Below are 13,441 nucleotides of genomic sequence, written 5' to 3'. Positions count from 1 at the left end.
GGTTGTGTATGTTCTTCAGCAGGTTGTGTGTATTCTTCAGCAGGTTGTGTATATTCTTCAGCAGGTTGTGTGTATTCTTCAGCAGGTTGTGTACATGTTTACAGCAGGTTGTGTATATTCTTCAGCAGGTTGTGTATATTCTTCAGCAGGTTGTGTGTATTCTTCAGCAGGTTGTGTATATTCTTCAGCAGGTTGTGTGTATTCTTCAGCAGGTTGTGTATATTCTTCAGCAGGTTGTGTGTATTCTTCAGCAGGTTGTATGTATTTTTGCATGTTGGGCCTCATCTCTGGGTGTCATGGTAACTGTGAAGCTGTTGGAGAGCAGCATCACAGGATGAGAACAGCTCTGTGATCTGATTCACTCTGAGATGAGACACTTCACCAAACAATACCTCTGACATTTAATACAGCCTGGTCCACTTCCTTATATGATCACCAAAATAAGAGAGCAGCCCTCTCACCACCAATCATCAGCAGAAACATGACATCAGTCTGTGTTAGTCATCAGCATCCAGACAACCATCCAAACACGTTGGCAATATTGTAATTCATAATGTCTGAACCAATATTTGTGTGACCTGAGGGTCATCGACAGTCATTTATCATCAGAAACAACATGTCTGCTGATCCGTCATCGTCCACAACGAATGACGAACAGTGAATGATGAGAAGCAGCTCCTCTCTCCAGTCTGTTTGCATCTAACTATTGAGAATCACCTCCTGTAGATTCATCTTTTCTTCCATCGGAGATCAATAACTTTAATGTGTCAGGAGGTCCAGTAAGACGGATCACGCCCCCTCCTCATGGACGGAGAAGTGGTGGAGCGTGTGGACAACATCAGGTTCACATCTGACCTCTCCTGGTGCATGAACACCTCCCGCCTGGTGAAGAAGGCACAACAAAGGCTCTTCTTCCTCAGGAAACTGAAACGGGCTGGACTCTCCTCTCGGTTGCTCGTCAGCTTCTTCAAACATCCTCTGCCTCAGTGTGACAGTGTGGTATGGCAGCTGCACCCCAGGAGAGGAAACAACTGGCACGGGGGGTTAAAACTGCACAGGGCATCGTGGGCTGCCCCCTCCCTGACCTAGACTCTATATATGTCAGGAAGAGGGCGAGATCCATCGCCACGGACCCCAGCCACCCGGGCCACAGACTGTTTGTACCGCCTCCATCAGGAAAGCGGTACAGGAACATCCGCACCCCCACCAACAGACTGAGGGACAGCTTCTTCCTCAGAGCTGTTAGAGCTATCACCCCCAGCAGCCCCTCACTGCAGTGAGAGACTGTGAGGACTGTAAACCACTGCACACCGCACTTTACACCTCCACCTCCACCTGAGTCTTGAACTCTGAAGCTGAATGAGCACTCTTAGAGACTTCAACAGCAGCTCTCAGCCAGCGACGCTGCTTCTGTCACTTCTCCCTCCCCATTAACGAGTTGTGCCGGCCAACACGCTGAATTAATAATGACTGATCTTAACAAATCCTCCAGGACAAAGTGATTTATATTCAGACATGCAGCATTGTGTTTTTGTCTTTCTTTTGTACTTTCATTGTTCTTTTTGTGTAACACGAAGTACAAACATCGTTGTTGCTCTTCCACATGTGGGTGTTGATCAGGGCTGATCTGGACTTCAGTTTTCTCACTGTTCTTCTTGCTCCACGTAGATAATTAACGACTTCTTTGATAATCGATAATCAAGCGTGGCAGCAACCATCTTGGATCTTAAATACTGATTATATTGTTATAATTTATGCTCCTTGTCTTGCAGTTTATCTTTTATATTTTTCTATATAATTCCAAAAAAAGTAGGGATGCCGAGCTGAGTTTACCGACAAAGGTTTCACAAGCCGACGTGGTAATTTCATTGCTCGGGGACGACGTTGTTGCCAATAAATCAGTTTATCTGTGGAAGGATCCAAACAGGTGTTTTTATAAAACTTTCCCAGTCTTTAGTTTCTGTTGTCCCAACGTGCTGCTGCATCTGATTAGAAGTGATTAAATAAAAGATTGTATATCTCACAAATGGCAGCGTCATCAGGTGGATCTACAAGGATTAGCATGTTCTTTAACACAAGAGCCCCAACTTATATACTGATACTGTTATTATTACCATTATGATGTCTTTAAAAGAGCTTCAGTCAAAGGTTGAATGATGGAAAGCCTGAATCAGTGTGAGGAAGGTTACAGTCTCCTCATCAGTCCACACATATCTGAAGTTTTCTGTTTTTTTCACCACTCTGCAGTCTGTTTCCTTCTCACTTTGTTTTCTAACCAAGACAAGCATTAAAACGTTTCAGCCATATTTAGAGATTTTTTTCAGGTTTCTTAATATCTAAGATGTTATAACCTCTCAGATTTCATCCTCCATCACACCCTCTGGATCAAACAAACAGCTGCCTGTGGAGATCACACTTCACTGGAATAGATCATCTGTTACTGTGTGAGAATACAAATACATTATTTAGAATCAGAGTAAATGTGCTTTGAACAGATACGAACGCTCACCATCACATGCAGCCGGTGTCCCTCACCCCCTCCTCTCAACACATCGTGTTACAATCAGCACAGTTCAGTCTTTACAGTGATGTCAGCGTTCAAAAGACACGAACAGCAGGCTGTTAAATAAAGTTTTTTCAAGGATTTTAATCCACATGTGGTGCTCTGCTGTGTCTTATGTGGGGCCGAGTTCAAATAAACCACATTTCCCTGTTTGTAATTTACAGGAACAAGACAAACAACGACCAGACTCCATCATGACGAGGGAACACACAAATCTGAAGAATACAAACTCAATCTGCTGTCAAACTGATGAGACTGAAACACACAGAGCAGCGAGCCAACACCTGGGGCAGGTAACAGCGAGGTGAGCCCTGCACACATTAGAAATAAACTCTATGACACACCGTGAATATCCTGACACTGAACGCTTCGTGTCCAGATGTTGAGTGCAGCCCAGCAGCTGTGTTCAGGGCCCCCATCATGGACAATGTGACACCTAGCAGCCCTCCAGGTGAGACGTACAACTACCTGGCCCTGGTCCTCGGTGTCCCCCTTGTCCTGGTCATCATCCTGGGGAACATCCTGGTGTGTCTGAGTGTGCTCACCGAGCGCTCCCTGAAAACTGCCACGAACTACTTCATCATCAGCCTGGCGGTGGCCGACCTGCTGCTGGCAGTGCTGGTGCTGCCGCTCTTCGTCTACTCTGAGGTCGGTGAGGACATCTGTGTTTGTGAGGGCCGATGAGTTCATGCCTACATACGTTTATTTACACAAATTCATCATTCAGTTCGCTCTGTGTGCTTGGTTGTGTTGTGTTTAGTTTCTGGGAGGCATCTGGACATTGAGCACCTACATTTGCGACGCTCTGATGACCATGGATGTGATGCTGTGCACCTCGTCCATCCTCAACCTGTGCGCCATCAGCGTGGACAGGTGAGCGTAGCACATCTGCCTCTGTGAGATGAATGAGATTATCAAAGATGATTTAATTAATCTTAATGAACACTCTCTACTTTCTTTAACGTTCTTTCAGCATCGTGGCTAACTGTAACTGAGATCTGCTGAAACTCTGAAGGTCACTGTGTCCTTCATGAAGAGAAAACACTTTAATCATATTCATGAAGGTGAAGCCATTTTAGCACCTTGTGAGACAACAAATGATTATATCCAGATTATATTTTTATAAATGACACCCACCAAGAGACCAGACTGACGGCCTTTAACGTGTTGAGTAAATACCCATATGTGTTATAAAGGAAGTGAACAAAGCTACCGTGACATCACCAATTTAAAGCTAAAGGTATTCTGGCCATGTCTTGTTTTTTGGAGCCAGACCTGACCAGGTCCAGGTCTCCCTTGTAAAAGAGATCCATGATCACCATTATGGCACAAGTCATGGCTGGTAACCTCGCACACGAGCATTAGGTGTCCATCCTGTAATGTAAATGTGTAAATGTGTCACAGCGCTGGAGAAATACCACGTGAAACTAAACACAGTGAAAATTCAGCACTAACGTGTATTTATACTACATCATCTCCAACTTTTCACTTACGATTTGTTGATGTCTTGCTGTGTAGCGTAGCGTGTGGACTAGCATGTTTCAGTTTCCTGTCGAGCAAATTTGTTTCTTCTCTGAAAGAAAAATATTTAAATGACCACGAGAACAAAGACTGATAATGTCTGGCATTCAAGCATAACTCTGAAAGCTGATTTAAAGAAATATCACCATCATTACCTCTGCCGTCACCAGGAGTAGAAAAACAAGCTGGCTGAAACTTTCTGGACCCACAGAGAACCCATTAAATTTTGGAGGGGATCTGAATCACGGGGGGCGGGGGGGTTATTTCTCACTGTTGATGACATACAGCGTTTGGTCTTGCAGGAATTAATGTCACACAAATTAAAATCTAGTAGATGTAGTGAAGTTCAATAGTGACTCACCATAGCTAACATGGACAGGCACTGCTACCTACCTCTATCCTGACTGACAGGTTGCCATGGTATCCTGCTTTATTGTCTGTTCGACTATAAATTAGACCATAATTTACTAAAAGAACCTCATGCTGTATTGAAAAAGATTTGAAACAACTAAACAACTAGCAACTAAGACCAGAAACTCTTCCAGAAACGGTTTGTTGAGGCAACACATCCAGTAAGACGTAGATTCATTTTCTCATAAGCTTAAATACAATCTGACTTCTTTTTGCAGCCACTGGAGCCCCCCCATGCTGGCCTAATAAAGAATACAGGTTTAAGGCACTTCCGGTTTGGTTTCATTTCATATTTCTGCAGTCTATGGGAACACTTTTTGAGAACTGGTTCATAACAGAAACCAGAGGTCTGAAGAATTTTTCCCGCCTGACACATAAAAACAGTAAAAAGTAAAAGGTGTCTTCATTTCTGATCGACTGCTGGACAGTTGAGTCATTATTATTATTTATTCATGAATGAAGTGCAGAAAATCAAGATCAACACTCATCTGCAACACATGCTAACTGCAGTTTGTACTCTTGTACTCTTCTTTTTGGTTCATTTGTAGACATGTTGTGATTGGTTGACTGGCTGGTTTGTTCTCATGTTCTTATTGGTTGGTTTGGTCATAGCAGCTGTCATGCAATGAGAACATTTGGTTCTTGATTTCTGGCTGTTAGGAACTTCCTGCAGCCTTTTCTTTGTCTCTGGAGCTCTAAATGACTAATATGTTTTAAAGAATATGATTTTAACAGAACGGTTTCTGACATTTGCCAAAATATTTAGCCTTCTGCAATCATTTGCTGACTCAGGAACTCAGTTTTCACTTGAAGATTCAGCCTGGAAAACATTCAGTGTAAAGTTAAATAGAAAGTGTAGCAGACCTGCACTGAACTGTGGGGAGAGTTTACACGATGGCATGGATACTGAACCTCTGATTGCTATTAAAATTTGAGTGTAAGCATAAACTCGTATGAAGTTTCATCCGTCTGAAGCGTTTTAATCTTCCTCTTCCTCAAATTAAGAATTGAATATGAAGTCATCTGTCTCAGGTCCTCTTTGACATTGTCTCATGTGACTGTGTCGTATATCAGGTATATTGCGGTGGTGGTCCCTCTGAAGTACAACAGGAACCAGTTCAGTGTCCGTCAGCTGGCTCTCATCACGGCTACCTGGGTGCTGTCTCTGGGGGTGGCGAGCCCGATCCTCTTTGGTCTGAACCAGGTGCCGGGTCGCGATCCAAATGTATGCAAACTGGAGAACGACCGGTTTGTAGTGTACTCATCCATCTGCTCCTTCTTTGTGCCTTGCCCCGTCATGCTCCTCTTGTACTACTGGATTTTTCGAGGCCTGCGGCGATGGAGCGGTCGGGGTCGATCTCAGGCGGGTCAAACCGATCGTCGCGGCCTCTCTTTACGTCTCAGCTCGGCTTTGCGACGAGCTAAAGCCAGAACAACCGGGAGTCAAGGGAAAGTCATCTATGCTATGCCGGCCAGCCTAAGTCCCACCTCCCCATCCGCTGTCTCCATGACAACGCCCCCCGAGGAGAAGTTGGACGGGGCGGCGGTCGCAGCGGAGAGCGACCCAATGACGACACAAATGGACAGCGTGTCGGACGGCGAGCCCACAGACAGGAGGCGGGGAGGCAGCGGGAGAGAGAACGGCCTAATGAAGACGAACATCGTAAGAAACAGAAGAAGAAGAAACAGTAAGAGCAGCAGAGTCAGCGGGAGGGAACGGAAAGCCATGAAGGTCCTGCCTGTCGTCGTTGGTGAGTATTCATTCATTCATTCAGTGCTGTCCAGTGAGAAGGCTTCATTCATTCATTCAGTGCTGTCCAATGAGAGCGCTTCACTCTGTTTCACATGTGAACAATAAAGGCAAGAATCCAACAAACATAAAACTTAGAAAGCTGCAAAAAAAGGAAAAGAGAAAAGATGTGGGATAAAACCTTCTATAAACACCGCTGGCTGAGGAACAGTCAAATGCAAAATCTGCCGAGGAAATCAGGTGATACAACTTTAAATTCATATTTCTGGAGACGAGGCGTCAGCATCCCAACCCCAACCTGCCTCAGGTGTCCAAACCAGAGAGGTTTGTGCATCATGTTGTCATGTTCAGAGTCTGTGTTGTACAGAGTTTTCTGTTCTTTCAGAGGCTGATCACTGATGGATTAACCTTTATACATTGTAGTGGCACTCTGTGTCTTCAAAGTTCGTGTGTCACCTTTGCAGCTTGTCTACAACCAGTATTTGAATCACTCGACTGAAACCAAGTCTTCCTTTCATGCTTTTTACTTAAAGAACGTAGATACACATTTACAGAATAAAAGGGTTACAAATCGTTTCAGTAGTTTCAGTACGGTCAAAAAACTGTGTTGCTTCCTTTGCGTCCAGCTGCAATCTGCCTTGACATTCATGCAATATTAAAAAGACGTGTGACGCATTACGTAATGAAAGCCAGAATTACATTTCACAGTAAAAGTTTCCTTTTAAATTAACTAAGCTATGTATTCCTATGAAATATAATACACATCATGAATTTCTTAAAATTAAATTAAGCCTATTTATACATTTTTTAACTAAACTATTATTTATAAATTCCCCATTATTTGGCTCTTACATACATTTTATCATTAATTTCACTGTTTTATTACAGAAACCTGCTGCTGTCTGATGTCTGCTGTCTCTCAGCGTCTCAGAGTTAATGAAAATGAATGAATATGATAGATGTGACTCTCCAGTGAATCCAAACTCTGCAGAGTTTATTCCTGTGAACTAGATTCTCCCTCAGCTGGAAGTTTGTTCTCTACACCAACTGTGTGTCATGTTTTACTGTATCGCAGAGAGAATCTGTGATCTTCTGAGTAAAAATAGACACTTCTTGTACACATCACCGTGGAAACCACATGACTGTCTCAGCGAGCAGCTTCACACCAGAGCCACATTTAAACACTCCCATCTCACACTGAAGGAAAACTGCCTGTACGAGAGGTGTAATAAAAATATGTTCTCTGATATAAAGCCGTACACTCAGGGTGCTGACCGAACATCAGAAACACGCTGCGGTTCAGTTCCCTTCCCTGTGATCGGTGGATGATCCGCTCAGCTCATTGTTTGACTGATGATGCTACCCTGTAACGTTTTGTTGAATGACTGAAACAATTTGTTGATTATCGAAATAGTTCATGATTCATTTTCTCAGTCAACTTATTGCTTCATCGATGGATCAGTATCAGTCAAGGTCAAGGGTTAAAGGTCAGAAGTTGTAGGTCCATCCCACAGCTTTAATGATCTAATGTTTGCTTATTTCTAAACTTCTTGATGATGATGATGATGATGAGACACCTTTTGACTTGATTACCTGGATGGTTTGTGCATTTCGTCAACATCTGACCTCATAGTTTGAGCCCTCTCATTGGATAATCTGTTTTCATCTGGGTTTGTATATTCATGCAGTACTTAAAATGTTTGTTATCTAACCTGAATATTATTACTCCAACATATACACGTCATGCAGATGTTTTATATATAAATCAAGCCGTGTCCTTATTGTCGTGTGCATTCAAGTTTTTTCAGATATCGCCAAACTCGTAGCCTATGAGAAGTCATCTTTAATAACTTTGCAATCGTTTCTCAGCAGGCATAATAATCAGAATCAACATCAGAATACGAGGGTAAATATTGTTGAATCTGTCCCTCTCACCGTCTGTCCTTTGTGTCTCCAGGTGTGTTTCTGGCCTGTTGGACACCTTTCTTCGTCATCCATGTCACTAAGGTTTTGTGTCAGTCATGTGACATTGGCCCCACCCTCATCTCTGTGGTAACGTGGCTTGGCTATGTCAACAGCGCCATCAACCCCATCATCTACACAGCCTTCAATGCCGAGTTCAGGAACGTCTTTCACAAGTTGCTGTGCTGTCGCACATGAAACTAAAGCTGTGGACCTCAGACATCCTCCAACTGTCCTCTGACCATCTCAGACTCTCGTCAGATGTCCTCAAGCTGAGTCTCAGATGTCCTCAAGCTGAGTCTCAGATGTCCTCAAGCTGAGTCTCAGATGTCCTCAAGCTGAGTCTCAGATGTCCTTAACCTATCGTCAGATTTCTTCAAACTGAGTCTCCAGGTCCAGGACTTCTTAATCTTGTCTCCAGACTTGAATGTTCTTGAAAAGCCGTCCAATCATTCAAAGACTCATCCTCAAAACCAGACATGTTGAGTCCATAAAGGTCTGTGTGGCTGCAGGTTTTCGTTCCAACCAAGGAGGAGCACACCAGGCCGACCAATCAACATCGAGGGATCATCAGTTATCAGCTGAAGACTGAGATCAGCTGATAACCTTGGTTATAGCTCCTCCTTGGTTGGAGCGAAAACCTGCAGCCACTCGGACCTTCATGGAATCAGATTGACAAGCCAGCTCTAAACTGTCTGTAATGGGAAAAAGACGTCTGACCAAAGCCTTCAGGTCTCAGTTGCATCTTTAATTTAGATTTTTTTTATGCGCCAGTCTCTTACTTTGAAGGTTTTTATCATGTGTGAGTCATTATTAAAGCTGAGCAGTAGTTAGATTACTGTCCTCTCTGCAGCCTGGAGGAAGAAAACATGTGAACTTTGTTTGATATGTTGTATTTTAATTTGAATGTTGTTTTTAAAGGTGTAGGGTTTAGATATTAGCCTTGACTCATTTTCATTTAGTTTACAGAAAAGTGTAAAATATGAAACAGAAGGCCAGAAGATAGTCGACCTACACATGGAAGTGTTGCCATGGGAATTTATGTTGAAGACAGAGAGAAATATTGTGATGTTTATTAAAGAGGAAAAACTTGTTTGTATTTTTATCTGTGAAGTGAAGGTGAATGTGATGAACATCAAACTTTATTTAACACAAAAATAAAGATATTTAACAAATAAGGTTTGTTTAAGGAGTAGTAACTAAATACACTGAATAAGTACTTCTGTATAAACACAAACAGCTTCTTTTACTTTTGCATTACCATTTTAGGACAGAAGTCAGAGGCAAATGGTATACCGTATTCTATGGCAGTACAAATACTACATATTTAAATACTACATTTATGAGTTTGCAACTGTGTCTCAATGCAAATAAAATTCTATATATACATAGTAGGGACGTGAAAATATAGAAATTCTTGCGATATTGCGTTAAAAATATGGCTCCATGCCGCCGTAGGACTGTGACACTGTGTGCTGTGACATGGTTATTGATTATCTTCCCTTGTGGAAACAGCGGAGGGTGCAATCATAGCAGTCAACAAGACAGACTCCCGTCATCCTTTGCTTGCAAGCCAAAAAATCAACCAGACGGGAAAATTCTGGATGAATGTGCCAATAATAAAAGAGATTGAAGACGCTCCATTGACTTTTAGAGTTGAGAGTATATATATATATATCCAGAACTTTATGGAAATGTGGAAGACAACCCTAGAGGCCAATTCAAAGCCGATTGCCCAAGTCAACATCAAATGCGGCATATACCAAGAAGATGCACCATCACCACTGCTGTTCTGCATTGGCCTGAACCCCCTCAGTCAGATCGTCCCAAAGAGCGGCTATTCCGATTCCGTAGTGGGGCAACAATCAGCCACCTGCTCTACATGGATGACATCAAGCTGTACGCCAGGAGCGAGCAGAAATAGACTCACTGATCCACACCACCAGGATCGACAGCGATGACATAGGGATGTCATTCGGATTGGACAAGTGTGGCCAGATGGTATCAAAGAGAGGCAAGATGATCAGGACTGAGGGGATGACCTACCAGAGGGCAACATAGGTGATATCCCAGGCAGCTACAAGTACCTTGGCATCCCACAGGCTAATGGAAACCATGAAGAGGCCACAAGGAAGTCAACCACAGCCAAATACCTCCAGAGAGTAAGGCAGGTCCTGAAAAGTCAGCTGAAAGGTAAGAACAAGGTCCGAGCCAATCCCAGTCATCAGATACCCTGCTGGTATCATAAGCTGGCCAAAGGAGGAGATAGAAGCCACAGATATCAAGACTAGAAAGCTCCTCACCATGCACGGAGGGTACCACCCCAAGTCCAGCACCCTGAGGCTATGCACTAAGCGGAAAGAAGGAGGCCGAGGGCTAGTGAGCGTCAAGACCACAGTCCAGGATGAAACATCGAAAATTCGAGAATACATTGAAGAAATGGCCCCGAAGGATGAACTGCTAAGTGAACGTCTCAGGCAGCAGAACCCTGATAAGAGTGTAGAGGAGGAGGAGCAGACGACCTGGGGGGACAAGCCCCTACATGGCATGTACCACCGTCAGATAGAGGAAGTGGCTGACATCAAGAAATCCGACCAGTGGCTGGAAAATGCAGGACTGACAGACAGCACAGAGGCACTAATCATGGCAGCACAAGAACAAGCCAGAAGCACAAGAGCCATGGAGGCCAGGACCTACCAGAGTAGGTCAGACCCAAGATGCAGACTGTGCAAAGAAGCCCCTGCGACAGTCCAGCACATAGCCGCAGGATGTAAGATGCTAGCTGGATCAGCATACATGGAGAGGCACAACCAAGTGGCTGGGATAGTATACAGAAACATCTGCAACCAGTATGGAATAGAAGTACCCAAATCCCAATGGACCATACCACAGAGAGTGGCTGAGAACAACAGGGCCCAGATCCTGTGGGACTTCAGCTCCTGGCTAACCAACCGGACATAGTGGTGGCGGACAAAGAGCAGAAGAGGGTGGTGGTAATAGATGTGGCGATCCCAGCTGACGCCAACATCAGGAAGAAGGAACACGAGAAAACTGAGAAGTACCAAGGGTTGAAAGAGCAGCTGGAACGGAGTGACACAACAGTCATCTGCTTCACCTGAGACTGTCTGCATACAGATTACTACTTCTACTCACCTGCTGCCTGTAACACTCGAATTTAATTCTTTTTTTTAAATAAATTAATTAATAAACTCTTATCTTATTTTATCTTATCACCATCTCCTTTGTCTTGCTGGCATTTAAAAATGTGGTCCTGGAGACACTGACTGCTGAGGGGACAACCACAGAAGTAGGTTGAGTACTTTGCTTTTCAGTATCTTAATTTTATTTTAGAATCTTTATCTTCTTATCTTGTTTCTAACACGGGGGCTGCAATGCAAATTTCATTGACATGTGATGCTCAATGACAATAAAGAATCTTGAATCATGCCAGCGTTATGTCTCTGAGGTGTTGTTTACTGGTGTCTGGTCTTTGTCATGCACTTCCTGTCTTATTGTGAAATCTAAGTCTCCTTTCGTTTCAGGCCCTTGACTTCCTGGTGGTGTCCACCTGTCTTTTTTTTTTTTTTTTTATGTTTCACAATTTATTGGTTTTTCACACAAAACAGGTATACATGTATACATGTTGTAAATGGCGACAATACAGCAATGTTGAGAATTGGATATAAAAAGTAAGCAAATACTGTACAGTGTTTGTGCTCTAGTATATAACAAAAAAAAGCAACAATAAGACAAAAGCAACCCAACAAGAAACAGGACAAAACAGCACAAGGACAATCAGAGAGAGAGAAAAAAAATAAATAATAATAATAATAATAATAATAATAATAATAATAATAATAATAATAATAATAATAATAAATATATATATATAATAAAATAAAATAAAAATAAAAATAATAATAATAATAAAAAAATAAAAGAAAAAGATAAAAGAAAATAAAAGAAAAAATAAAAAAAGGGGGGGGGGGGGGGGGGGCAAAAAATACCAACAGCTCACATGATTACGTGCTCAGCGACAGTAGGTATCGTTCCCATTTCAGATTGAAGTATTCCACTCTATCTATTAGTCTATATGATAGGCCCTCCAAAGCAGCTAATTGGGCTAAGTGAGTATGCCAGAGGCTGACTGGGGGGGGTGAAGATGCCTTCCATTCTGAAATAATAAGCTTGAGCCCCAGCATCAGTGCTGCCTGAACCCACTCTGCGACATGGGGTGGGAGGTCATCGAGTAGGGACGGGTCCCCCAGAATGTACAGACTCTGGGAGAAGGGGATGTCACGTCCTATAATCTTTGTTACATTACTGTGAACTTCAAACCAAAAGTTTTGTATTTTCTGACAGCTCCAAAGCATGTGAGTTAAGGTACCTTCCCCGTTCTGGCATCTCCAGCAGTTTGGGTCTTGCTTTAACTTGACTCTGTATAACCTGGAGGGGGTCCAATAGACTCTGTTCAGAAGCTTGAATTGAATAAGCCTGGTTCTGAGTTCTCTGGACATCTTTTTCATGTTTTGTAAGATCCTGCTCCATTCCCCATCTGTGAAAGTAACCATCAGATCTCCCTCCCAAATCGATTTAAGGCCAGACACACCTTTGTCTGAGTGTTTTAAAATCATAGAGTAGAACACTGAAGCTTCATGACCTCTACCGAAAATTTTCATTATTTGTGTAAGAAAAGTTGCGGTGGGGGGAGGTGTTGAGAGAGACCCGAATGTGTGAAGCAGCAGGTGTCTGAGTTGTAAATACTTCCAAAACTGATTCTGGGGCAGGTGAAATTGTGTTTTAATATCAGAAAAAGACTTGAGAGTATTCCCATTATACAGATCTCCAAGGACCAGGACTCCATTGTTGGCCCATGACTTCCAGAGAAAGGGGGATTTCCCTATGCAGAGTTTACGGTTATTCCATAAGGAGGCTGCTATGTGGAGGTTTGCATTAAAATCGAACAGGAAGGCCAATCTTTTCCACACCCACTGCAAATGTGAAATAACAGGGTGAGTCCGTGCCTCTAAAGAAAGCTTAATGGTGGTGAACTGTATAGGAGGAAGTGGGTTACACAGACCACTCTCTAGACCAAACCATGGAGGTGCTCTCTCAGGAGGAAGCGTCCAGTGCATCAGGTGCCTAAGGCTGAATGCATAATGATAAAAAAGTAAATTTGGGACACCCAATCCACCTTGATCTACTGGCCTCTGTAATTTTTTCAAGTTTAATCT

At 43.0% G+C, this 13,441-nt stretch overlaps 1 protein-coding gene across 1 annotated transcript; it reads left to right on the top strand.

The window, feature by feature from the left end:
* The first annotated feature begins 2,983 nt into the window (after window positions 1-2,983).
* Window positions 2,984-8,405, top strand: drd4-rs (dopamine receptor D4 related sequence). Its single transcript, XM_041964000.1, has 4 exons — window positions 2,984-3,211; window positions 3,324-3,436; window positions 5,570-6,246; window positions 8,203-8,405. The coding sequence occupies exons 1-4, from the start codon at window positions 2,984-2,986 to the stop codon at window positions 8,403-8,405; spliced, it is 1,221 nt and encodes a 406-aa protein (XP_041819934.1).
* The last annotated feature ends 5,036 nt before the right edge of the window (window positions 8,406-13,441 follow it).

Source organism: Chelmon rostratus, chromosome 22, assembly GCF_017976325.1.
Source record: "Chelmon rostratus isolate fCheRos1 chromosome 22, fCheRos1.pri, whole genome shotgun sequence".
Taxonomy (NCBI): Eukaryota; Metazoa; Chordata; class Actinopteri; order Chaetodontiformes; family Chaetodontidae; genus Chelmon; species Chelmon rostratus.
This window is presented reverse-complemented; position numbering and strand designations above follow the sequence as displayed.